Raw genomic sequence first — 27879 nt, 5'->3', positions numbered from 1 at the left:
GAGTTCTCACCCCGTTCAAGAAAACGTCACTTAAAACGTGAACCGTCACTACACTACCGCCTCTCCCCCCCCCGCTCCCCCCGCGGGCATGTGGGCCGCCTGTGTCCACAGCCACGCGGACCGCTTGGCAGGCTCGCCGGCGATAACCGGCTCATGCGGACGGTGGCCGCGCGACCTTGCGTGCGCCCTCATGACGAAGCACATTGCGCCCTGCTCGATTCCATCGCTCAGGCCAGCTGCCCCGTGACTTCGTAATCAGGGTCTGGTTCGCACCACCCGCCCCGGACTACGACGCATTGTGGGTTTACTCTCCAACGAACCGGTGTGCTGAACTAGCAACGAATTGGCACGTTTCGTTCACGTGACAAACCTTAGCAATTGTCCGTGTCCGAGTGTTGGCGGGTTTAACGACGCGTTTATATTTACGCGATCTAACCCCCAAAAAACCTCTATTACGGATGCTAACCATTGCCCACACTTCTCCGCGTGACTGCACTGTGCGCATTTTAAAGTTGAAGGCGCAGCTCTGCAATTTCTCTCGCTCTCGCCGCCGCTGGCGGCAAGGGGCCTCCGCTCGAGGGAGCTCTACGGAGCACTCTCTTGAAGAAAATTTTTGGCCGACTCTTTCGCGATGTCCGGTCTTACAATTCTCACGCTTTTTAAATGGGGTTCTAGATTCATAAAGACACACCTGTGCCGTGCATTTTCTCCGTTGCTAAAAAAAATAAAAAATCGTTATTTTACCAGGTAAGGCCCCACTGGAGCTATACAGCTCTTTTTTCAGAAGCGACCTCACGAATGACAGCCCAACGGAGTTGCTTATCACGTGGAGATTTATAGCAGCAAAATACTCTAACACGCATTTCGATTCTAAATCTGGAAGAAAGAACCGGAGGACCCAGAGAAAAGTCTACGTGGCCACGGGGAGAGAGAAAGAGACGCAAACTCCAAATATACAGCAGCAGGCGCCAGGATCGGGTTCAAACCCACGACTCCCTGCATACCAGGCGAGGTAGTTAACATCTCATAGCCACCGTGAGATGTGATTGTGCCCCCCCCCCCCCCCACAGCATTCCCACGGTGCGTGCCGGACAGCTACGAACGTTCCGAATTGAAGTCCACGATTGAGGTTCAGCCCGGCCCGACATCCTTCAGCAGCTCAACGCGGGGGGGGGGGGGGGGGGGGGGGGGGCGGCGGTAGGGGCCGTCCTGTCATGGAACGAGACTCGTTTCCACCATGGGAACGTGGAATTTCCACCAACGGCTCTCTGGGGCCACCCCCCCCCCCTACCGCCCCCACCCCCCGATCGCGTTCTCACTCCGTGCCAGAGCAGGGAGGCACGTCAAGGTTCGCTTTGGACGGAGAGGTTTTCGAACCGAAACCAAAAACCTCTCACGTGGTGCCCCTTAACCGGATTTCAGGTCTCGGCCGGTCACCAAACCTCCCAGTTGTAAGTGTGGTTGAACTTCCTTCACACCGTACGTAGCCAACCGTGTTAATCTGCGGTGCAGGGGGGGGAAGGACAACAAACTAAACACAAAAAAGCAGATCTCAAAAAGTTCATCAATCAAGATGATGATCTAAAACAACATTGCTCCAGTGGCTTCCTAATATCGGTATGAAGAGCGCGTTCGAAGAACGAAGAGCGTCTGAAAGTGCACGACGCAGCGCCCGTCTTCGTTCGACGGGCTGGCCAGGATGACCGGGGCTCGCGTGACGGTGCTTCATGCTCCCTGACGAGAGGCACTGGCGGTTCTCGCTCGTGGCAAGGAGCGCTTGGCGCGTGTAACGAGCTTCCCGCCCGAACGCCGGTCGCTAGCCGGCGACCGTGGGTGCGCCCTCAAACGACGGCCTCCTTCTCTCTTCTCTTTGCCCTCAAACGACGGCCTCCTTCTCTTTGCGGTCGGCGTCCGGCACCGCGCCGGCGCACGTGACCGGCTCCTTCCCGGCGGGGGGGCGGCCGGACGCGGCGGCGGCGGCGTTGCGGCGTCGCACGAAGTACGTCGCGACGCCCATGAACAGCGTGGAGACCATGACGATGACGCCGCAGGTGAGGAACACGACGCTGTACGTGCCCGTGTAGTCCACCAGGAAGCCTGCGGGGGGGCGGGACAAAACACGCTCAAGGGACGCGCTCGCAGTCACCCCGGGAGTTGAACCCTTGCCCGTTCGCGTCGGTGGGGTGTCCCCCGTTCTCCGACGAATCTCGGAACGCGCCGATCGGAGAACCGTGGGCGACACGACCGCCGGCACTCTACGACAGCCGGCGCCAAATTGTGCCACACGCCCCTCCCGCGTGGCCTTGTGGGAGCGTCGGGGTGCGTCTTTCGACCCGAAAACGTACCGATGCGGGTTGTTTTATTAAAGTTTTTTTCTTCCGATTCTGCCCGGATGACGTACGCTAAAATTGTAATTGGAAGGAAAACCGATGGCGTGCACACACGGCGTGACGTGCGTGTACGTTAGCGCAACGGCAAAGGGATAACATGGCACAGCGTTGGAGAGGCCTTCGTCTCAGCAGTGGATTGACCATGGCTGATGATGATGATGATGATCATCATGATAAAGGCGGGACTGACCCAAGGCGAGTCCGCTCTCAGTAACTCCATACGTGGCCCGTCTGTTTACTCTCGCCCGTCAGTCAATGAGAGCGACCGCCTTCTTTTAGCAAGAACCAACCCGTTCATAAAGTAAAGGACATTCAGTCCTGCCCCTTTGCATAGCGTGGTCACGTGCCTGGGTAGAGTTATTGCCTCGTGTCTAGCGGCACGCGCGTGGCACGGTGGCTTGCGTGCTCCTGCCCGATGGGTCTCGCGTTATCGAAACGTGCGAGTTGCACCCGCCCACTCGCCCGCCCCTAGGCCTCGGCAAGGTAAGGTAAAAGTTAAAAACAACGAGCCCACCTTTACCCTACCTTTTACCTTACCACAATAAAATCACTCTACCCTGACCTTTTACCCTTTAGCAGGTAAGGTAAAAGGTAAAAAGCAACGAGCTTACCTTTACCTTACCCCTTGGCATGTCGACACCTTTACCCTTTACCTTCACCCTTTTACCCGGTAAAAAGGGTAGATTACCTTACCTTGCCGAGGCCTACGCGCCCCGCCGGTTGGCCCAGGTGCTTTGCGGCGCTCGCAACAGCCGCGCCATCAAAGGATTGCGCGTAAGGCAGCGCGGTTCGAGATGAAGAATGGGCTCATTAAAAGTGGCGGTAAGATGGAATTTTGGTGACCACAGTACAGGTGTTAGGGAGACGTCGTGGGAGGCCTGATCGTAGACAGCCCGGAAGGGGGGGGGGGGAGCTGAGCAGTCGTCGTCGTCATCATCGTTTGTCAACAACCATGATCAATCCACTGCTGGATAGAGGCCTCAGCAATCTCCCAAGGTTGCGACAGCAGTGATTTATGGTCCCGCCCACGCGCTGTTTCAATTTTTAGTTTATTTCCTTGCGCAATTTTGGTGTGCGCGCGCGTGTGTGTATGCGCGTGTGTGTATGCGCGTGTGTGTGTGTGCATGCGTGTATGCGTACGCGTGTGTATGGAGAGCGGCGGTGTTGCGTCAGCGCACCGCACTACGAACCTGGCGACCCGAGTTCGATTCCCGCTCGCGGTCAACACCGGTGACGATTATCCGAACCGGTCTTGGGCCTCCCCTAGGTCGACTCAGCCTCAAATGAGTACCTGATGCGGTGTGTTAACATCGCCACTGGGGAGACAAAGGCGGCCGGGCGTGGTGCTGGCCACCCACCCCCTCGTGTGCCGTGCGGGCCTTCATTAGGTGCTCGCTAACAGCACTTGCCCCAATAGTCTGATAAATCTTTGTCTTTTTTGCAGATGTTGGCCACACCGCCTCCTTGTGCGTCGTGCCGGCATTAATAGGCGCTCGCAAACAGCCCTTGCCACAACAGACGATGCTGGCCACACGTGGGGAACCGTTTTCCCTGCGGGTGCGTGCGTGCGTTAGGCTGGGTCCACACCTGAACGATGCAGCCTGCGGCACAAGCAACTGCATCGATTACGCAAGCACGTTGGAACTTCTTTCGCACCGTGTTAGTCGGGGGTGCGGCGGGGGTGCGGCGGGGAGGGGTGTGAAGGACAACAAACTAAACTCAAAAAGCCTTTCTGAAGAAAGGCTACAAGGGACACCCGTGTCACTGCAACCAGTTGCGAACAGGTCGTCCTTGGCAGCGACCGGCCGGCAATCCAACACGTTCGCTCCGATGCGATCCCCGTCGCTCTCTCCGCGGATGCAGCGGCCGCGGGGCGGCAACGGAGGACCGCAGGCGAACGACCGATTGCTCCGGTGGTGTGGGGCGCGGGCGGGGGCGGGGGGCGGACGGGACCTCACCGGCGGCCGGCGGGCCCACGAGGAAGGAGACGCTCTCCAGCACGGTGAAGAGGCCTAGCGCGGCGGCGAAGCGCCCGGCGGGGATGGACTCGGCGATGACGGTGAAGACCACGCCGCCGACGACGCTGCACGTGAGGCCGTGGCACACGCAGAACGCCAGCAGCGCCCCTCGGCCACGCAGGAGGCCGCACAGCAGGTTGTTGGCGCCGCTCAGGAAGGCGGCGCCGCTGTACAGGTACACGCTGCGGCCCCTGCGTGCGATGGGGGGGGGGGAACGGGGTCAGAGAGCGCCGAGGTTCAGCTCATGTGCAGCAGTGGGAGTTGACATTCGTGACACGGCTGGAGTTCAAATCGCGATCGAGGCCCGACGATTTCACTGTATTTTACGAGGTAAGGCCTCGCTGAGCTGTGTAGGTCTTAATCAGAAGTGAGTTGGCCATCGCAAATGATAGCTCAACGAAGTGGCTTATCGTCATCATCATCATCGCCGTGTGGAAATATTTCGCGGCCGAATACTCGAAAACGTGTGAAGCTGATTCTAAATGTGGAAGGAAAAACCGGAGGACCCGAGAAAACTCGGGACCACGGGAAGAGAAACGGGGAAAACTTCAAAAATACAGCCGGCGTCAGGGTCGGGATCGAACCCACGACCTCCTGCGTACCAGGCGAGGTAGTTAACATCCCGCCACCGCGGCGCCCCGGGTCACCAACGACTGCACAAGAAATAACAATCACGTTAATCCCGGTTTCCGCATCTAATGTGGCCACATTCCAGCACTCGACAATAAAACATTGAATTTTGATTTAAAGCTTTCGTGACTGCAGGGATTCGTATTCTTGGTTCTTTCGGTAAAGTCACGTAGAAGGGAAACAATAAAACATTGCATTTTCAAGCTTTCGTGACTGCAGAGATTCATATTCTTGGTTCTTTCGGTAAAGTCATGTAGAAGGGAAAGAATAAAATTCTAAAAATATTAAAAATATTATTTTATTGTTTCCCTTCTACGTGACTTTACCGAAAGAACCAAGAATATGAATCCCTGCAGTCACGAAAGCTTTAAATCAAAATTCAATGTTTTATTGTTTCCCTTCTACGTGACTTTACCGAAAGAACCAAGAATAATAAAACATTGGTTTGACAGTCAAGCAACGCAGGGAGAGAGAGGGTGGGAAACTCCCACGACGTTCCCCCTCCACCTCCGCCCCCCAACTTCACTGGGGGCAAAGAGTTCCCCACTCGTTCTGGAATGACACGAGGCCTGCACGACGACCGGCTCCCGACTCGGTGTTGCGTCACCGGCCCTGCCGCGGGCACAAGCGGCGTTCACGTCGCCTTGCCGGTCGGGACAAAACACGCGGAGTGGAAAACACCGTGGTAGATTGTGGGGGGGGGGGGTCTCTTAAGTCGCATCCAGACACGCCGTGGGGGACTTCCGAGACACTTTTATGGCTTTATTTTGGTGATTTTCGAAAAGTTTTTCGGTTTAGCCATGTTTGTTTGTTGTAGTACAGAGTTAGACTGATGGCCTTAATCCAAGTTGTCTTGTGGTTGTTGTTGTTGTTTGACTTGCATCCTACTGGGATTTTTGCACACAGCGTTGGTGTACGGTGCTTTTTCTGCAATATTTTGCTGTCTTTTCTTGAATTTTCTGTTTGCACATAGTCACTTTAAGATGTTTTCTTGTTCATGTTTTTTTGTTTGTTGCGGTTGCACCCGATTCAAGAGCCGAATGGCTCACAGGGCTATACCTAATCAATGAACTTTAAACTTGATGCGTCTCGACATGCTGTGGGCGTCCCTTCGTCACTTCGGGACACTTGGGATGCGCATAGCGGCTGCGTCGCATCGCCGCGTGGTGCCAACAACACATTCTGTCGGGGCGGCGAGGACTCTCGAATGGGACCGCTGATCCGACGGGGAAGATTCGTCACCTTTGTTTGACTCGTGTGTGCGTCTCAAGGTGTGGTGGGGCAGGAAATGCCTGCCCCAGGAAGGCGACATTGTCGGGGGACTTCTGCTACCCACAAGGCTGTGTGGGTGTCAATGTGGTCATGTCTGGGGAACTATTTGTAGTCGTTGTGTTTGCTGCCTTGCCACAATTTCTGATAAATAGGACTTGATTTATTATTCATTTACAGTAGACCCCCCTCTTAACGACCACTCCCACGTTTAATCGCTGAACTACGGGCCTCCACAGAGCCCAATGTGTAGTGTATAATATAGTGTATAGTAGTGTATAGTAGTGTAGTGTATAGTGTAGTGTATAGTGTAGTGTATAGTAGTATAGTGTATAGTGTATACTAGTGTAGTGTATAGTGTAGTGTATAGTAGTGTAGTGTATACTAGTGTAGTGTATAGTAGTGTATAGTGTAGTGTATAGTAGTGTAGTGTATCGTGTAGTGTATAGTGTAGTGTATACTAGTGTAGTGTATCGTGTAGTGTATACTAGTGTAGTGTATCATGTAGTGTATCGTGTAGTGTATCGTGTAATGTATAGTGTAGTGTATAGTAGTGTAGTGTATCGTGTAGTGTATCGTGTAATGTATAGTGTAGTGTATAGTAGTGTGGTGTATCGTGTAGTGTATAGTAGTGTAGTGTATCATGTAGTGTATCGTGTAGTGTATCGTGTAATGTATCGTGTAGTGTATAGTGTAGTGTATAGTAGTGTAGTGTATCGTGTAGTGTATAGTGTAGTGTATAGTAGTGTGGTGTATCATGTAGTGTATAGTAGTGTAGTGCCTCCATAAAGCCCCTGTTCACGACGGGCTGTTGTTGTAGGTACAGTAAATATTAAGTAACTAAGCTTTTTGCCCGTTCAGTTCATGATTATTAATGAGGGGGGGGGGGGGGAAGAGTTGCCCCATGTGGAGTGACGTCACCCCCTCATGGTTATTGTGGATGGGTGCAGCATGTGGAGTGACGTCACCCGCTCATGAATATTCATGAGGGGAGGGGTGGGGCATGTGGAGTGCGCGACCTTCTTGTGCGTTTGTGTAAATTTCCACGCGGGCATGAATATTAATGTGGGGGGGGGGGGGGTGTGAGCCTGTGGAGTGACGTCACATGGGGGGGGTAGGCCTCATGTGAAGTGACGTCACGCAGGGGGGGTGAGCCTCATGTGAAGTGACGTCACGCGGGGGGGGGTGGGCCTCATGTGGAGTGACGTCACGCAGGGGGGTGGGCCTCATGTGGAGTGACGTCACGCAGGGGGGTGGGCCTCATGTGGAGTGACGTCACGTGCGGGACACACACATTCTGGGCTCATTATAGTAGTATGCATTCATTAACCGTACACACACAGCGTGACGAGCACGTACGTTGGCGCAACGGCAAAGGGATGACATGGCACGGCGTTGGGGAGGCCTTCATCCCAGCAGTGATTGACCATGGCTGATGATGATCATCATGATAAAGGCGGGACTGACCCAAAGAGAGCCAGCTCTCAGTAACTCCATACGTGGCCCGTCTGTTTACTCTCGCCCGTCAGTCAATGAGAGCGACCGCCTTCTTTTGGCGTCATCTGGTCCAACACCATGTGAGACTAGGCTCTAAGGAAAGCTGTCTCGGGTGTGGACCAATCAACTTCAAGGACAGTGCATACATTATCAGAGTTATGTTTTTTGTTTGCATTATGACTGCAGGTATTGTGGTCTATGCAAACTTGACTCCTTGTAAAAAAAGTGTCAGTTTTGTTGCCAGATAGAAGGGTAAAAAAACAATTATCAAGAACCAACCCGTTCATAAAGTAAAGGACATTCAGTCCTGACCCTTTGCATAGCGTGGTCACGTGCCTGGGCAGAGTTATTGCCTCGTGCCTAGCGGCACGCGCGTGGCACGGCGGCTCGCGTGCTCCTGCCCGATGGTCTCGCGTTATCGAAACGTCATAATGTTGTTAGTATCTTAATGTATGAATAGCCATCGTTCAAGCATTATAACGTGCGTCTTTTGGGTGAAAAGCGGATAACTTTCAATGCTCTCGGAAAGCATTAAACCTTTAGAGTGCATCTCCTATGCTCGCTTAACGAGCGAATCGTGGAACCAATCACCGTCGTCAAGAGGGCTTCTACTGCACACCCAGCGACTCGCTTGCCATCTCCTCGACTTTGCACTCCGATTGCGTCGCGTTTCGCGTTTTGTTTTCGCCGTTGTAACTTGGCACATCCGTGCAAAAAGAGCTTCACAGCCCTTCGGATTCCTCCTCCTGCAGTCCGCACGATGCCGTGCGGGATCGGCGCTCGAGTTCGGCAGGGCCAAGCCAGCGTCACCCCGGTCGGGGTCATCGCGCAGATTTTGGGGAAAAATTGCGAAATCGTCCCGCGGGTCTTGATCAGCGCCGGGTTGTTCTAACCACCCCTCCCCCTCCCGCGGAATTAAATGACGGGTGCCCTGCATGTCGGCCAGAGAAGAGGTGACGTGGCTGAACCGTAAATCATCGGCGGACGCGTCGTTGTTTTAAGTCGGGCTCGTCCGGCTGTAAACGCGCATCGCAGAGAATGTGTACGGTCGGGTTTCGCCAAACAATAACGAGAAACTAAAATGTTTTCATTTTTGCCAGGAAAGGCCTGGAGGAAAATCAAACTAAATAGCTCAGTGGTAGGATGAACATCGCTTAGTTTTATCACCGTGTTGCGGTGTGTGAACATCTGGAGGAGTCAAAGGTGGCCGTGCGTGATGCTGGCCACACCAAATCCTCTTGTGCCATGTCGGCCTTTAATAAGCGACTTTGTTGAGCTCTCCTTTGTGGCCAGGTTGCTTCTGAAAAAAAACCGAAGAGCTCAGTGGGGCTTTATATATTCTTGGTTCTTTCGGTAAAGTCACGTAGAAGGGAAATAATAAAATAATAAAAATTTTACATAATAAAATGAAATTCTCACGACGTTTCGGCCACAACACAAGCAGCCGTCCCTCAGGTGGAAGAACAGAGCTGTCGGAAAGACAGCGTCCCAATGAGTGGGCTTTATCTGGTAAGTTAAAATTATTCAGTTTTATTTGTATAGATTTTTGGTGATTTGCTCACCTTTCCTATACTTTTCACTCCTATCGTGTTTTTGTTTGTCATTGCAACGTTCTGACCCCGTGCCCCTACTGCACATCTGTGAAAAAGAGCTTCATATACACGGGTTAGAAAGCGAAGGCACTCCCTGCCTCCACACATTAGTTGCTACTAAAACTATTTTTTATTTGACCAGGTTAAGGCCCCATTGATGTGCTGTATCCCTCTTTTTCAGAAGCCACCTGGCCACAAACGCTAGCCCATCGAAGCGTCTTATCATCACGTGGAAATTTATGGCGGCCAAACACTCTAAATAAATGAATAATAACGATGCCCTTTGCTTATCCAGGAAACTCTCCAGCGAGTCTCGAGGCTGCTGCTACTACGGGTGCGCCGTTAACTCCGACATACGTCACAGCGGACGTTTTATAAAGATCCCGTGCCATCGCTCGGAGGAGAGGAGGCTGGCGTCATGGTCCAGAAATTTGAAGTACAAACGACGACCACGAGTCGCTCAATCGGGCAAAGACGATCGCTCGCGGACGCCGACACCCACCGCAATGTCCCCGCACGAACGCCACCGACACCGGACCGTATTCGACAACCGGCGATCGCCCCCACCGCCCCCCCGACCGTCACCTGAACATCTTGGTGCCGCCCACCCAGCCGGCCACGGGGCGCCCGAAGATGTTGATGAGGCCGTTGATGGAGAGGAGGGCGGCCGCCTCTTCGTCGCTCATGCCGATGGACTGGGCGTACGGCACCAGGAAGATGACCGGCACGAAGAAGCCCAGCACCATGAGCGTGGTGCCGAACACGAAGATGCTGTACAGCGGGTTGCCAAACAGGTCCAGGTTGGCCCGGGCGGCGGCGCGGGCCAGGCGCCGGCGGGCCGTCGACCGCTCGCGGCCGCCCGGCGATCCCTCCCCGCCGATCGGCGCGTCTGCGGGAGCGCGGCCGTGCCCGTTCGCCGGGGCAAGGCGCGCCGCGTCGTCCGCCCCGCCGCCGCCACACCGCAAAGTCAAGTCCGGCGGCGCGGGGCCGTGGGTGCCGCGGGTCCCGTCGTCGTTCAGCTGCGGCACGACGAGCTCCTTGCCGCCGGTGCCCGACGTGGCGTCGGTTAAACCGCCGGCTCCGCCGCAGCCGCACGAGCCGCCGTTCAGGTTCGTGCCGGGGGCGGCCCGCTGGCCATCGGGCACGCCGCCGCCGTTGCGCACCAGCGTCTCCGCCTCGTCTGCCGCGGAGCAGCACAAGCCCGTCTCTCTGCGGCCGCTCTTCCGGCGAGCGTCCTCGGAGGGTGTCGCGGCGCCGGCGACGGCGCCGGCGGCGACGACGGCGGCCACGGGCCGCATGAGCGCAGCGCACACGCAGCAGTTGAGTATCAGCGAGCCCATGATGAGGAAGGCCCCGCGCCAGCCGTACCTCGACAGCAGGGCCTGCGCCACGAGCGGCAGCAGGCAAATGCCGACCGCCGTGCCCGACGACGCCACGCCGTTCGCCAGCGAGCGCCGGCGGAGGAAGTAGTGGCCCAGGATGGTGAGCGCCGGCTGGAAGCACAGGCAAATGCCCAGGCCTGTGCGGTAAGCAGACGGATTTTTAATCGGCGGCGGTCAAACAGCGGCATCGAGGAGGCGGCCGGCGGCGGCAGACCCCGCGCGGCACCGACCCCGAGATCTAAATGCCCCCCCCCCCCCAAATACAAAACTTATTGCCGCGTAAATTTTGTTGTCGTCTGGTAATATGAATCGTTTTGCAATGAGTGGTATTTAGAGGGAGTGGCGGTGGCTTATCTATCAAGTGTGTCGGCAGTGCTACTGCACCAGGCCCCACGGCCGGAGTTCCGGGCCGAGCTGCTGGGCTATTAAGAGGGCGGAGATAGCGGGTGGGGGTGGTGGCGGGGGGGGGGATATGGCCCCATTTCCTTCATCGCATCACCTCCGATTAGCACGATTGGTGACGTACAGCGCGAAAGAAGTTCAACGGCTACACGTACGTAATACAGGGTGCTTCAAAAAGATGTTAACGCTTACATGGGACTATCGTTTGGAAAAAGAAAGAGATAAAACTCTGTAACATGATAACAAATGTGATGTTAATAGCTTCAAAAAGTCAGAGTCTCCACTTGTTCGTCATCGTTGTCAGCGCGTGCCTGGAATCTTCTCCAGGTGGTCTCCAGAGCCCAGTGTCAGCACATTTCTCGTGGCATCGTTGAAAATTCTCCGAAGTGTTAAAAACATTTTCTCGAGGCACCCTGGACAACGGCCATGCTCCCGCCGGCCAGTGGCTTGACGGGTAAACATCGCCGATGCCAAGCTAAGTGCCAGCCCCCCAGATGCTGCGGTAATCGTTAGAGATGTTCTGGCGGGGAGGGAGCGCCTCCACGCCCCGCTGATGCCAGCCGCCCACCGCAGCCCCCCACCCCATCCCCCCGGCTGTAATAGCTCTGGAAACACGACGCCCCGTTGTGTGAGGAGCGCGGCCCCTGTGCGACGTTTCGACTTCTGAGCGCCGTTCGCGTTACAGTCGCTCGCAGCTGGGCAAAGTGCGGAGCGCACGTCACAATGAGAGGCGCTTCCTCCTCTCGCCCGTACCCAATAAAACTATCAAGTGAACTATTACATTTTTTTACTTCGGCGGGTTAAGGCCCCCGCACTGAGCGACACGGCCGTCACAAATGATAAGCTGAACGGAAGACGGCGGGCCTTATACGCCGGAAGGCGCCATGTCGATTCGAAATGTGGAGGGAAATTCCGGGGGACCGGAGAAAGATCCACGCGACCACGGGGTAGAGAGAGACACAAACTCCAAATATACAGCAGCAGGCGTCAGGGTCGAGTTGAAACCCACGACCTCCTGTATACCAGGCGAGGTAGTTAACATCTCACCACGGGGAGAGACGCAAACTACAAATATACAGCAGCAGGCGTCAGGGTTCAGTTGAAACCCACGACCTCCTGTACACCAGGCGAGGTAGTTAACATCTCACCACGGAGAGAGACACAAACTACAAATATACAGCAGCAGGCGTCAGGGTCGAGTTGAAACCCACGACCTCCTGTATACCAGACGAGGTAGTTAACATCTCACCACGGAGAGAGACGCAAACTACAAATATACAGCAGCAGGCGTCAGGGTCCAGTTGAAACCCACGACCTCCTGTATACCAGGCGAAGTAGTAAACATCTCACCACGATGGCGCCGCAACTAGGCCCACCAAACATCCCGCGCGGGTCAGTAAAACGAGCACCAGTTTTAGAAACGTGCGTTCAAGAGTATTTGGCGACTGCTCTAAATGGACATGCAATAAGCCACTTCCTTGAGCGTTCATTTCTGACGGCCAGGTCGCTGGTGAAAAGGAGCGACACAGCTCAGCGGGGGGGGGCCTTAGCTAGTGAAATGCAAACAGTTAGAATAGTTAAATCGTTGGGCAGCGATCGCGATTTGAACTTGGCGAACCCGCTAATTGAGAATCGCGCGTTTTTGACGGCAGTGCCGGGGAGAGGGAGAGCGCGGGCTGGCCCAGCTGTTGGGCAACGCTGGCCCGCACCGAGGTTGCGCAACCGCCACGTCGCTGCGCCAGCAGACCCTGGCGCGTTTTGCGAGGGGGTCGCAAGTCCAAGCCCCTCGTGCCCATAAACTGCGCGGCGATAACCGGTTGTCGTGCTCTTGCACGTGGCGTCGTGACGGCTTCAGGCGAGGCCGATTGAGCGCGCGGTCGAGCGTGTGGTGGTGAGCGCGTGGGGGTGAGGGCGTGGGTGAACGCGCGGGTGAGCGTGTGGTGGTGAACGTGTGGTGGTGAGCGTGTGGTGGTGAGCGCGTGCGGGTGAGCACGTGGTGGCGAGCGCGCCGGTGAGCGCACGAGTGACTGCGCGCGGGCGAGTGTGCGGGTGAGCGTGTGGGCGAGTGAGCGTGTGGGCGAGTGAGCGTGTGGGTGAGGGAGCGGGTGAGCACGTGGTGGCGAGCGCGGGCGAGTGTGCGGGTGAGCGTGCAGGGGAGCGGGTGAGCGTGTGGGCGAGTGAGCGTGTGGGCGAGGGAGCAGGTGAGCACGTGGTGGCGAGCACGGGCGAGCGCGTGGGCGAGTGTGCAGGCGAGCGTGCGGGCGAGCGAGCTGACCGCTGACGATGGCGGCAGCGTAGAGGTATCCGATGGAGCCGCTGAGCGACGCGAAGATGAGGCCCACGCTCGTGAGCAGGCCGCCCAGCATCACCGTCGAGCGGCAGCCGATCCGTCCGGCCAGCGCGCTCGAGATGGGGCCTGCGTGCGGCACGAGCCACCGAGCCCTCTCGCTCGTCAGCCTCCACTCCCCGCACCTCCGATTAGCGCGGTCGGGGACGGAGGGCGCGAAACAAGTTCGACGTGCGTACTCGTACGATTCCAGAAAGAAACACCTCGTTCGAGACGCAAACATCGCCGGCACCTCCTCGTTTTGAGATACCTCCTCCTCCTGGCCAGACGACGTGGAAGATGTGGAAGTACCCCACGCTTTACTCCGCCGAACGAAACCTGCCGGTCGACCGGTTCCACCCATTCACAGTGCCGGGAGGACAGAGGCTACTGCCGAGGGTATTTTAGATACTAACATCGTTGGTAAGCTTGGTTCTTTCGGTAAAGTCGCATAGAAGGCAAATAATAAAATAATAAAAAATAAAACAATTAAACTATACTTTATTATTTTATGATTTCCCTTCTACGTGACTTTACCGAAAGAACCAAGAATATGAACCCCTGCAGTCACGAAAGCTTTAAATCGAAACTTAACATCATTGGGTCAACCGCCGTAACGGCCGATAGTTGGAACCGAAACGGCGGCAAGTCGAGCTCAAATCCAGTGCGCAAACAATGACACCACCACCACGGCACCGTAAAAAAGTCCGATAAAGCATTGCAGCAGGGGCCTCTGTTTAAACTGGCGATAATAAAATTACATAATATTTTTGCCCATCAGCTCACTCGGCAATATTTGAGTTAGCAGGCCACCCGCCCACCCACCCACCCACCCCCAGACCGGTTTGACTTTCCTGCTAAGCAAACGGCGGTGTCGTGTTGCCTGGTGTCATAGGCAAGACAAAGATCCCCCGTATAGCCTTAACAGACTGTTGGGGCAAGTGCTGTTAGCGAGCGCCTATGAAGGCCGGAACGGCACACGAGAGGGTGGGTAGCCAACACCACGCCCGGCCGCCTTTGACTCCTCAGTGGCGATGTTTACACACCGCACCAGGTACTCATTGAGGCTGAGTCGACCTTAGGGAGGCCCAGGACCAGATTGAGATAATCGCTACCACTGGCGTTGGTCGTGAGTGGGAATCGAACTCGGGTCGCCGAGTTTGTAGCGCAGTTCGCTGACCGCTGGACTATTGCACACACACTGTGGGACCCAGAATTCAGTGCAGTACAGCAACACGGCGCTAGAATGAATCCTGTCCCGTTGTGGTGAATCTCACAGGCTGGGGTCGGTTCTCGCCGCTTGAAAATTGAATGTGGGCCCGTTCTTTACGTTTTGACGTCCATGATATGCACGTTAAACTAAACTATTTATATTCTTTGGGTCTTTCGGTAAAGCCACTTCGGTTCATCTGTGAAGGATGTGATTCCCTGACATGCAATACCCCGGCGTCTACAAACTAAGCTGTGTCTGCGGCAGTAGTGACATTGGGGAAACTAAGCGACATGTCTCGGACCGTGTTCGTGAACACAAGGCAGATCTGAAACACGGTAGGACCAATACCTCGGCCGTGGCTGATCAATGTTTTAAAGCAGTGGGCTCACGCGAAATTGATTTCTCAAAGACGAAGGTACTCTGCAAACCCACTGGCTATCAACAAAGGATCGTTCATGAAGCCATCCAGATATATAGACGCGGACACAATTTCAACCGAGAAGATGGGTACAAACTGAGCAATCGTTGGAAGGACGTTATTAACCAGTTCAAGTCATATCTGGCTGTAATGTTCCCATCCTACCACCTTCCGATGTTAGCAGTTATTTTCGGCTCCCTGATTTTTTTACATTAACAGGTTAAATTTCTCACACTAACACAGCCACCTTCGCGCGCCAGCCTCGAAGTTGCTGCTCGGCCATCTGCCGTTAACACGCTCATCTCTCACGTTAACATATAAACAGTTTAAATTTCGATTTAAAGCTTCCGTGACTGCAGGGATTCATCTTTTTGGTTCTTTCGGTAAAGTCACGTAGAAGGGAAATAATAAAATAATAAAAAGAAAACATCATAAAATAATAAAAAGAAAACATAATAAAATGAAATTCTCACGACGTTTCGGCCACAACGCAAGCAGCCGTCCTCAGGTAAAGAACAGGTCTGTCGGAAAGACAGCGTCTGAATGAACACCACCAGGCTTGGCAGCGTATATTTAAGCTGGGTTGGAGGGGGAAGAGCGCCTTGACAAAGAAATTTGCATATCAAGAGGAATTTAGCATATTTATGGGAAATGCAGATATGGGATTAGTCACTACTTGTGGAATGCGTAGGAGGTGGGCGGGAAGGTTTCAAAGTCATATTATGCTCGTGCATTATGCAGGATTAGCAGCGTGACTTTACCGAAAGAACCAAGAAGATAGAAACAGTTTGTCTTGAGAAGCTAACCCCCCTTTTCCTGATGACGACCGCTTGTGTTGCGATCGAAACGTCGTAGTTTTTGGTTATTTTCTTTGAACCTATCTACGTGACTTTAACCGAAAGACCCAAAGAATATGAATTCCTGCAGATTAAAACGATTTATATTTGACCAGGTAAGGCCCCACAGAGCTATGTAGCTCTTTGTCAGAAGCAACCTGGCAATCACAAATGATAGCTCAACGGAGTGGCTTATCACGTGGAAATGTACAGCAGCCACTCGAAACGCACGTCGATTCTAAATGTGTGTAGGGAAAAAACCGGAGGGCCCGGAGAAAAATCCACGTGGCCACGGGGCGAGAGAGGGAGACGCTGCAAGCTCCAATTATACAGCAGGCATCAGAGTCAGGATTGGATCCATAACCTCCTGTATACCAGGCGAGGTAGTTAACATCTCCTAGCCACCGTGACGTGTTGCAAAGGTTCACGGTTCGATTACAGCGGCCGCCCTGGTCATTACTGCCGGCGCAACGACCGTAACGATGTCTCACAGTGGACGTTCCCGAACTCCTTGACGTCATTAGTCATTTATAATCAACGTCACGCGTTTAGAATGTTTGGCTGCTGTAAATTTCCACGTGATGGCGAGCAACTTCGTTGAGCTGTCATTTGTGGCCAGGTCGCCTCTGAAACACATTCCTGCGGAGGGAGCTGGTAAGAACGTTGGGTTGCTCGGTCAATGACCAGGGTCAACGGCGGCGTGGTGTATTCCGCGAATATGGCCGACTGTGAGGGCGGGCACAAGCCGGCGTGAGTAGGTTAAACGTTTAAGGGCACCACGGGGTGACCAGCCCCTCCCCACCCCTGCCCACCCAGCCCCTGCCCACCCAGCCCCTGCCCACCCAGCCCCTGCCCACCCAGCCCCTGCCCACCCAGCCCCTGCCCACCCAGCCCCTGCCCACCCAGCCCCTCCCCACCCAGCCCCTCCCCACCCAGCCCCTCCCCTCCCCACCCAGCCCCACCCCTCCCCACCCAGCCCCACCCCTCCCATTTTTGGATGCACGACGGACGGACGGACACAATAATCTCCTGTGGGCTGATGTAACCAGAGCTCAGTGGTGTCTCAGCTGGTAAAAAAAAAATGGTTTAGTTGAGTGTGTCGGCGTCCGTGCAAATTTGCCAACCCCGAAATTGACACCGCAACTGCCGCAATTGGGATAACACACGGCACCAATAATCGTCCCCCCTACTACCGACTCCGTCACCCCCCTCTCCCCCGTCCCGTCGCCCCCACAACGTATGTTGTAGTCCATCAGACCATTGCCTCTCTGGATACGTTCTAGATTTGAAGCTTTCGTGACTGCAAGGATTCATACTTATACTAAAAAATAAAAATAATTTATTTTTTATTTTTTAGCTACGTGACTTTACCGAAAAAGCCTAAGAGTATGAATCTCTGGATACCATCGATTAGGAGAAAAAAAGTATTTCCAAAAGCCTCCGTGGCTGCCATCCGCCGCGAAACAAGATGTGGCAACGCGATAAAAATGCACTTCCCCGTTCAGCTTTTTTGACGCCTCTGAAGTTCCAACTTTGTGTTGCCGTGGCCAGTCGAGATGTTAACTACGGCGCCTTGTATGCGGGAGGTCATGGGTTCATGTCTGGAATTGTAACCTTGGTGTTGCCGTGGTTATCGTTGTCGATTGGTCACCGGCCTTGCAGAAAGAACCGCTATTGCTCCCTGGGCATCACAGTGGCTAGGAGATGTTAACTACCTCGCCTGGTATGCAGGAGGTCGTGGGTTCGATCCAGACTCTGATCTCTGTATATTTGGGCTTGGAATTTTCTCCGGGTCCTCCAGTTTTTCCCCTCCACATTTGGAATCGATAACGCGTTCAGAGCATTTGGCTGCTAGAAATTTGCGCACGCTGATAAGCCACTTCATTGGGCCATCATTTGCGATGAGCAGGTCGCTTCTGAAAAAGAGCCGTATCGGCTCAGTGGGCCTTACCTGGTAAAATTAAATAATTTTAAAGTTACAAAATTTGATAATTGGTTTTTTACCCTTCCATCTGGCAACAAAACTGACACCTTTTTTTACAAGGAGTCATGTTTGCATAGACCACAATACCTGCAGTCATAATGCAAACAAAAAACATAACTCTGATAATGTATGCACTGTCCTTGAAGTTGATTGGTCCACACCCGAGACAGCTTTCCTTAGAGCCTAGTCTCACATGGTGTTGGACCAGATGACGCCAAAAGAAGGCGGTCGCTCTCATTGACTGACGGGCGAGAGTAAACAGACGGGCCACGTATGGAGTTACTGAGAGCTGGCTCTCCTTGGGTCAGTCCCGCCTTTATCATGATGATCATCATTGTAAAAAAAAAGGTGTCAGTTTTGTTGCCAGATGGAAGGGTAAAAAACCAATTATCATATTTTTTACTGGCAAATGAGGTTCCAATGGTGTTACAAAATTTGTTTCAAATAAGGATTGGCTACGGTGAATTATTCGAGTCGTGTTTGACCTTTCCCTTTATTGCACGCCGCTTTGGAGGGGGCATAGTTTTCGTTGCTCACCGCGTGTCGTCACACGCATTTCACAATGCAAGGCAGAGGGGGCCGATCCGATAACGGTGGTTATTCACTTCAGACGCCACTTGCTTCGCAAAAGCAAAGTCCGCCCGACAAAGCTACGGCTAAGTCACGTAGAAGGAAAATAATAAAATAATAAAAATAAAACATAATAAAATAATTCTCACGACGTTTCGGCCACAACGCAAGCAGCCGTCTTCTTCTCGACAGACCTGTTCTCCACCTGAAGACGGCTGCTTGCGTTGTGGCCGAAACGTCGTGAGAATTATTTTATGTTTTATTTTTATTATTTTAATATTTCCCTTCTACGTGACTTTACCGAAAGAACCAAGAAGATGAATCCCTGCAGTCACGAAAGCTTTAAATCGAAATTTAAAGCTACGGCTGTTTATTCACGGGAACTGTACACCGGTACGGGGAACAGCAACTCGGCGTATTCACAGAGTCGCCGATTCAATCTCCCGGCGCGGCAGTCGAAACCGGGTTCTTTAATCCCCACCTTGGCCTCTGTCCGCGCGATGCGGGTATTTAATTTTTGACATGCGTACCATGTTAAGCTTCTTTCGCACCGTACATATAAACCGTACGCGAGCCAGCGTAACTGGCGTTGGCCAAGCACCCCAATGCTCACAAAATTGCTTGCAGAGTGGCCCAGTGTGGGATCATGCACGGCAGCAGCGACGTCGCTCCCCCCGAGTGCGGACACGTGGGTGGGACCCCTCCTGAGAATTGATCGTGAGACTCGGGAAGGCTTTTTAGAAAAGAAAAAAAAATTCTAGATTGAAAAACACATTTCTTGAAAAGTGCTTTTTTGTGTTTAGTTTGTTGTTACTGGTAGGAACCTCCTGGTTACACCAGCCCACAGGGGATTATTGTGTCCATAATGCAGGGAGGGGCTGGGTGGGGAGGGGAGGGTGGGGAGGGGCTGGTCACCCCGTGGTGCCCTTATAAAACTCAACGTTTAACCTACTCATGCCGGCTTGTGCCCGCCCTCACAGTCGGGCATATTTGCCGAATACACCACGCCGCCGTTGACCCTGGCCATTGCCCGAGCAACCCAACGTTCCTACCAACTCCCTCCGCAGGAACGTGTTCTTCCTCTGCACCTCAGATTATCACCGAGCGAAAGAAGTTGTATGTACGTACGTACAACAGACGTTAAGACTTCTGTTGGCACGGAATAGAGATACTCAGTAGTTCCCGGAGAAACTAAAAAACTATTTTTATTTTGCCAAGTAAGGCCCACAGAGCTATATAGCTTCTTTATCAGATCTGGCCACGAATGAGAGCTCAACGAAGTGGCTTATCACGTGGAAATTAATAGCAGCCAAATACTCCAAACGCACGTTGATTCTAAATATCGAGGGAAAAACCGGAACACGCAGGAGGTAAACCCACGCGACCACGGGGAGATAGACATGCAAACTCCAAATATACAGCAGCAGCAGGCGTCAGGATCGGGTTGGAACCCACGACCTCCTGCGTACCAGGCGAGGGAGTTAACATCTCATAGCCACCGTGATGATGATGATGATGAGAGACACGCATACTCCAAATACACAGCAGCAGGCGTCAGGGTCGGGTTGGAACCCACGACCTCCTGCGTAGCAGGCGAGGGAGTTAACATCTGCGCCCGAATGCATGCGCCGGTTGGAGCCGCGGCAAATCCGGCATCCCCGCGCGGGACGCACGGGGCAGCCGCACCGCGCGGCGTCGCTCACCGGCGGCGTGCAGCATGGCCGTCATGCACGAGGGCACCCAGGCCGTGGCGCCGGACGAGGCGTCGAACTCGTCCTGCAGAACGGCGAAGAACACGCCGAGCGACTGGGGCACGGGCAGCGAGAGGCTCATGGTGAGGAAAACGGCGCCCAGGACCACCCAGCCCCAGCCGCCGTCGGGAGGCTCCGGGCGGCCTGCAGGCCCTCCGGCCGCCCCCATGGCGTCCCGGCGAAGAGCGAGCGGTGGCCCCGACGGGCTTGGCCGGCCTGCGTTCCGCACGGGTCACGGACGCGTGGGGGGGGGGGGTGGTCATCGGTTAAACGTTGTAATTTTCTTAAAAAACTAATTTTAAAAAATCTAAAATTCTCAGCCTTGCCTTTAATTGTGCCGTCTATCGTGCACTTCGGACATTGAACTACCGTAGCAAACAAATCTGATTGTCGTTGCTCCCACGGGGGAGGGTGGGGGGAGAGAAATGGAGAAAATATCGGGTGATCCGGACATCGCACCTCCAATTAGCACGGTTGGCTACGTACGGTGCGAAAGAAGTTCAACATACATACAGCCCATAGACGCACACTGCTCATACACTAACACTGCCCATACACTAACACTACCCATAGTCTGTAGTTTTGGGTGTTAAAACCCTTGGATGAATTTGCCCCCAGTTAAAAAAAGGGGGGAAATTCTCTACGAGCAACCCAACTTCATGTGAACATTTCATTCATATTGCGTCCCTGTCAAGAGCGTGATCGTGAACCCACGTGACCAGGCAGACGACACACAACGCAGCAACACGCTGTTGAAACCCTTTTCAGTACAAAAGAAACGATCGTGGCGATGCGGTCGACAAGCTGATCCTGCGTGCAAACAAAAAACAATCTCCACTCTGCGATCCTCGCGGCAGCGGGCCAATCATTCGTTTTGGTGTCACTTCCAAAACACGACGACATAAGGACCGCGTGGGCTTCTCTGCCGAAGTGGCCCTATTAGGAGCGGAGGCCCAGAACCACGCCGCGCACACGCGCCAGCTTGTTCCCGGACGATAATATTCGGTTACGTAACGCAGGTCCCGATGCTCAGCGATGGACTCATTGGGGGCCCCTAGCGGCTATTGCTGTTGAGGGGCACCCCCCCCTCAAACTTTGAACGTAAAAATAAAAAAGCGACAAACTACCGGGCGCATACTTGATCCGCCGCGGCGTTTGTTGTTAATGGGCGCCATCGGTCGGGTCAAAATGTTTTGGGGGTTTCTTTTTCTTGTTACTCTACGGAGACTGAAAAGCGCTCAAAGCGGCGTGGAGAGATGCACGCTTAAAAATACACACAGAGGCGCTTGCAGAGCGAAGAGGAACGCAAAGGATTGGAGCACGTACGTATTAATACGTGTCAGTTAAACACAGGCATGTCCAAAGTCCGGCCCGTGGGCCAATCACGGCCCGCGGTCAGATTTCATACGGCCCGCAGCTTCGGTCTTATAATGTGTTAGTTATGGCTCGCCAGCTCTGTCAGAATAAATACATCATAAAACTCATGGAAATTTAAGGTATTCTATACAGTTTGTTCAATGTTATCGTACTGAATGAAAGGCAGAATTGCGTTTTTAGAGTTGTTGCCGTCTGCCCGAGTGGCTGATATTTGGTTACATTGTCATTTGAAAAATAAAGGTAATTGTGACAATGAAAATTGTTTTATAACAGTGTGTATTTCCACTTAACTTTTGTGGTTAAAACAATGTCAAAAGGAACTATTGGCCCCCGGGCATCTTCACTTTATCAAATGTGGCCCTCTTTGCAAAAAGTTTGGACACCCCTGGTTTAACACGTACGTATGAATACGTGTCAGTTAAACACGTACGTATTAATACGTGTGTTCGCTGAATTTCTTCCGCACCTTCTTGGTTCTTTCGGTAAAGTCACGTAGAAGGGAAATAATAAAATACTAAAAAATAAAACGTAATTAAATACAATTCTCACGACGTTTCGGCCACAAAGCAAGCAGCCGTCCTCATCAGAACAGGTCTGTCGGAAAGACAGTGTCTGAATCAGACACTGTCTTTCCGACAGACCTGTTCTGATTCAGACGCTGTCTTTCCGACAGACCTGTTCTTCACCTGAGGACGGCTGCTTGCTTTGTGGCCGAAACGTCGTAAGAATTGTATTTTATTATTTTTTTAAATTTTATTATTTCCCTTCTACGCGACTTTGCCGAAAGAACCAAGAAGATGAATCCCTGCAGTCACGAAAGCTTTAAATCTACTCGCTAGCAGCACTTGCCCCAACAGCCTGTTAAGGCTATACGGGTGGGTCTTTGTCTTTGCGTGTTCCACCAACCCTCGCTGCTGCCTCCACAGGAGGATGCCCCCACCACCGCCCGGCTAAAATGCGTGCGCAGTACGGTCAAACTTCTTTCGCACCCTACGTAGCCGACAAACGTGCTAGTCATGCGGGTTTGGTGTCATATTAAAAAGGCGCTGCCGTCCGGCCAATGGCTTGACAACACACGGGGAGAATATTCGCCACCAGTAGGTCCCACACGTGGGTTTTTTTTTTCTTAAAGAACATTCCTCCCCGCACCCACATCACCGACAGCAACGTTTGCCAAACGTTCAAACACGCGATTTGTAGCGCTCCGCTCGCGTTCACGTTTTCTGGACTCCACTGGTCCCCCCAAGTAATTAAAAAAGTTTTTTTTTTTAACTCCACCGTGCGATGGTACCGACTGTGTGGAACGTACGTCCCAAAAAATCGTGACACTTGACCTCCCACCCACCCCCAACATGCTAAATACAGGGTGCTTCAAAAAAACGTTAACACTTCCGAGAATTTGCAACAATAAGCACGAGAAATGTTGTGCCTCTAGGCTCCGGAGATCACCTGGAGAAGATTTGGGGCACGCGTTGACAATGATGGCGAACAAGTGGACACCCTTTGACCTTTTGAAGCTATTAACATCACATTTGTTATCATGATACAGTATAGCAGTATCCGTTATTTTTCCATTAAAAACGATAGTCCCATACAAGTGTTAAAAACATTTTGAAACACCCTGTATAGAGAGAGTGTAGAGTAAAATGCAGTTCACGGAACGCTGTGGGTTTACTCTCCAGCGCGCTGGTGCGTGCCATTCGCGTCACGAATTGGCACGTTTGTGTTTACGTGACAAGCCCTGTGGTCGGGTGGTGGCGGGTTTAACGACACAACATTTCGATTTACGCCATCTGACCCACCAAAAAAAACCCCTCTAATTACACGATGTAAGACAATTTTTGTTCCTGGGTAGTGTTATTTCGTAATTGCTTATGCCTCAAAAGTATAAAAACGGCGATTATTCCCCACAAACTTTGCTTTTGTGACCAGGACAGTGATATTTTTAAATGTACCTATTTTCAATGAGAAAACGGGCGAATTTGTGTCTTTTCGTTCACATAAAGTCAGAAGAAAAAAACATGAATAAAAATTTACAAATATTTATACTAAAGTAATTAAAAAATTACTACAAAAGATTTAGAAGTGAGTAGTATTTCTAGTTTTTCGAGATTTACGATAATACTGTAAACCACTTTCACGAATCAGCCCCCAAAAGTAGTCTCCCATCATGTTCTCGTTATACCATCATGGTAGCGGCGTTCAAAGTCCAGTATATCCTGGTGGAAGCGCTCGCCTTGCTCCTCCGAGTACGCTCCCACGTTCTCCTTGAATTTATCAAGATGAGCATCAAGGATATGGACTTTGAGGGACATCCTACAGCCCATTGTGCCGTAGTTCTTCACCAGAGTCTCAACCAGCTCCACATAGTTTTTGACTTTGTGATTGCCCAGGAAGCCACGAACCACTGCGACAAAGCTGCTCCAAGCCGCTTTCTCCTTACTAGTGAGATTATTGGGGAATTCATTGCACTCCAGGATCTTCTTTATCTGTGGTCTGATGAAGACACCGGCTTTGAACTTTGCCTCAGACAGCTTAGGGAATAATTATTGAAGGTACTTGAAGGCTGCCGACTCCTTATCTACAGCTCTACCAAATTGTTTCATAAGGCCCAATTTGATGTGCAGTGGTGGCATCAGCACCTTCCGGGGTCCACCAGTGGCTCCCACTTGACGTTGTTCCTCCCCACAGAGAACTCAGTCCGCTGTGGCCAGTCCCGCCTGTGGTAGTGCGCCTTGGTGTCCCTGCTGTCCCAAAGGCAAAGATAGCAGGGAAACTTGGTAAAACCGCCTTGGAGACCCATCAGAAATGACACGATTTTGAAGTCTCCGATGACCTCCCAGCCATACTCATCATACGTCAAGGCGTCCAAGCAAGATCTTGATGCTGTTGTAATCCTCTTTGAGGTGCACCGAGTGAGCCAGGGGAAGAGACGGGTATTTGTTACCATTATGGAGCAGCACGGCTTTGAGGCTCCTGGATGAGCTGTCAATGAAGAGGAGCCACTCATTCTGGTTACAGGCGATTCCGATAGCCTCGAACAGAAGCAGAGCCCATCTTGACGGGTGAAGAAGCTGCAAAAAGGTTGGTGACGCTTCCTCTGATCTGCGACTTGCACACTTTCATCCAACAAGTTCCACTGCTTTAGCCGCGACGTCAAAAGCCGGGCATTGGGACTTGGTGAGACCAAGATCTCTGATCAAGTCGTTGAGGTCTTTTTGGTTGGGGTAGCATGGGTCTCTCTCCTCAGCTCCACCTCTGAAATTGTCACCTGGATCTACGTCTTCCTCGCTCTCTGACTTGCTGCTGTCTTCTAAAGACGGCTGCTCTCTCTCCGGAGGAGTGGGTACGGGGAGCTCATGGCAGTGTGGCACCGGGGCGATGGATGAAGGAAGGTCTGGATACGTGATAGCAGGTGCATTCTTGCCAGTCCGACGTTTGGAAAGGTCCGCCATGCAGAAGCAGCAGTTGCTTGAGTGGTCAGTGGGTTCCCGCCAAATTCTTGGGATAGCAAACTTCATGGCTCTCTTTTCCCCTCTGTACCATCATATATTTTTTCAAAAACATTGAAAATTGTAAAACATTTAAAATTTTTTAACTTACAATAAAAATTTTTTTTACAAATTTTATAACCTAAAATTCCAAGCAACAATTGTTAATCTTACCTTCCAGATTATTTTTTCATTGCTCGCAGGTGGAATGAGGTGCCCAGGATTTGTCTTGATCCCCGACAGGCATGCCGAAATATGCCTTGTAGGCCTCACACATCTTAGCAGATGCTTCCACAAAGCACTTTTTCGCTCGTCTTAATTGGCCGCAGACATAGCAAAATGCGTCTGCCGGATGCTTGCAGCCTCTTGATGCCATTTCAGAAAAATGCAGATATGTATCCACTTAGGCAGCTGGAACTAAACTGAACTGGTGGGCTTAAGGCCCCTGTATTTATACTACTATTTATATTACTGGAAAGTTCTAGAATGTTATAGAAGTTACTCCAAGTATACTCAGCACTGAATCTATCTGGAATGTTCTGGAAAATAGGTAAATTTCAAAATATCACTGTCCTGGTCACAAAAGCAAAGTTAGCGGGGAATAATAGCCATTTTTCTGTACTTATGAGGCAAAAGCAGGGCCTTGCACATCCAACAGCGGACTGTGCAAGGCAAGGTCTTGTACAGTCCACTGCTGGATGAAGGCTCCCCCCCCCAACGGCCTTTGGCTACGGGCCTTAAAGGGCGAAAAATATACACAATAGGCGACGTTTCGGGCAACGGAGGAGCTCCTTTAGAGGACAACGTATCTGGCGAGGGGGTTATTTTTTTTTAATAACAAAAAAATATGCATGCACCATTGCACCAACTCTGCATCGCCACATCATTCATACATCACGGTGGTGCTGGGGGAGTAGGGGATGGCAAAGCAGTGAATGCTGAAGAACCCACGGGGGGGGGGGGGTGCCAGATGATTGACCGGCAGCGACCGGGGTGGCTGGATGGAGAAGGGGGTGTGGTGGTGGTGGTGAGATGTTATCGTGCGGGTGCGCTAACCGTTGCGCCACCGCTCCTCCTCCCGCCGCCACTGAACAATGGTTCCCGGGCGTCGCGAGACAGAGAGAGAGAACGCGGGCAGCAGCAGCAGCAGGGGCAGCAGCGGCAGGAGCAGCAGCGGCAGGGGCAGCAGCAGCAGCGGCCGATGATAGAGGTGGTGGTGGGTGGTGGTGGTGGGTGGGGAGTGGTGGGGGGGTGGGGGTGTGGTGGTGGGTGGGGGGGGGTTGGTGGGGGGTGATGGTGGTGGGTGGGGTGATGGTGGTGGGTGGGGGGGGGTAATGGTGGTGGGTGGTGGGGGGGTGATGGTGGTGGTTGGGGGGGTGATGGTGGTGGTTGGTGGGGGGTGATGGTGGTGGTGGGTGGGGGGTGATGGTGGTGGGTGGGGGGGGTGATGGTGGTGGTGGGTGGGGGGTGATGGTGGTGAGTGGGGAGGTGATGGTGGGGGGTGGTGGTGGGTGGTGTGTGGTGGTGGGGGTAGTGGGGGGGGGGTGATGGTGGTGGGGGGTGGGGGGCACTGCAGCCCCCCCCGGGACATCTGCTCTGTACCAGGGAACAGAGACCGCAACTCCCCTCCGTGAGGCCCTCAACAGGGCAGTCAAGGGGGCAGTGAAGGGGACAGTCAACGGGGCAGTGAAGGGGGCAGTGAAGGGGGCAGGCGAGCGCTGTTCGCGAGCAGCGATCTACGAAGGCCGAGAGGGCCGCCTTTGTCTCTCCCCCGCCACCCCCAAGTGCTGGTGATCTTTACACGCCGCACCGGGGACTCGCGTTTTGTTTTTTAAGGCTGAGTCGACCTAGGCGGAGGCACGGGAACCGGCAATTTAATCAAGAGCGGCAATCGAACCGGGGGGCATCGCCGCCACTACCACAACCACAACAACCACCACCACAACAACAACAACAACAACCACCACCACCACCACCACCTGGCTACAGACAAAGACAAAGCTCCCCGCATATACCCGGGTAGCCTGCGCGGGCAAGGGCGCCGTTATCAGCGGGGCCCTCCCCGAGCGGCTCCCCCACCACCACCACCACAACAACAACCACCACCACCACAACCACCACCACCCCGAGCGGCTCCCTCACCACCACCACAACAACCACCACTACTACCCCGAGCGGCTCCCCCACCACAACAACAACCACCACCACAACCACCACCACAACAACCACCACCACCCCGAGCGGCTCCCCCACCACCACCACAACAACCACCACAACAGCCACCACCAGCACAACAACAACAACCACCACCCCGAGCGGCTCCCCCACCACCACCACAACAACAACCACCACCAACCCGAGCGGCTCCCCCACCACAACCACCACCACAACACCCACAACCACCACAACAACCACCACCACCCCGAACGGTTCCCTTGACAACCGCTCGCGAGGAGCGATCGATGATGGGAGGCCCAAGGGGGTGGTGGTCAAACGCCACGGCCCCGACCGCCTTTGTCTCTCCCACACCCCCCCCCCAAGTGGTGATGGTTTACAACACGGGGGGGGTGGGGGGGGTAACTCGTTTTTATTTAAGGCTGAGTCGACCTGGGGGGGGGGGAAGCTCAATGGAACCGGTCGCCAGTTCGAGCGTGGGAATCGAACCCCGGGCATTCGTAGGCCACAGCTTCTTCACCACACAACAACAACAACCACAACCACCACCACCTGCAC

General features: G+C 53.2%; 1 protein-coding gene across 1 annotated transcript; it reads right to left on the bottom strand.

The window, feature by feature from the left end:
• Positions 1-89: 89 nt before the first annotated feature.
• On the bottom strand, positions 90-26350 carry LOC144950525 (monocarboxylate transporter 6-like; the record flags this gene model as incomplete). The annotated part of the gene is made up of 6 exons (XM_078880662.1): positions 90-2097; positions 4349-4599; positions 9982-10915; positions 13456-13596; positions 20231-20494; positions 26203-26350. Coding segments are annotated over 6 exons (1959 nt in total), but the record flags the coding sequence as incomplete, so codon positions are not given.
• Between the last annotated feature and the right edge of the window lie 1529 nt (positions 26351-27879).

Source organism: Lampetra fluviatilis, chromosome 58 (genome assembly GCF_964198595.1).
Source record: "Lampetra fluviatilis chromosome 58, kcLamFluv1.1, whole genome shotgun sequence".
Lineage (NCBI taxonomy): Eukaryota > Metazoa > Chordata > Hyperoartia > Petromyzontiformes > Petromyzontidae > Lampetra > Lampetra fluviatilis.
The sequence above is the reverse complement of the archived record's forward strand: the minus strand, read 5'-3'. Positions and strand labels throughout refer to the sequence as shown.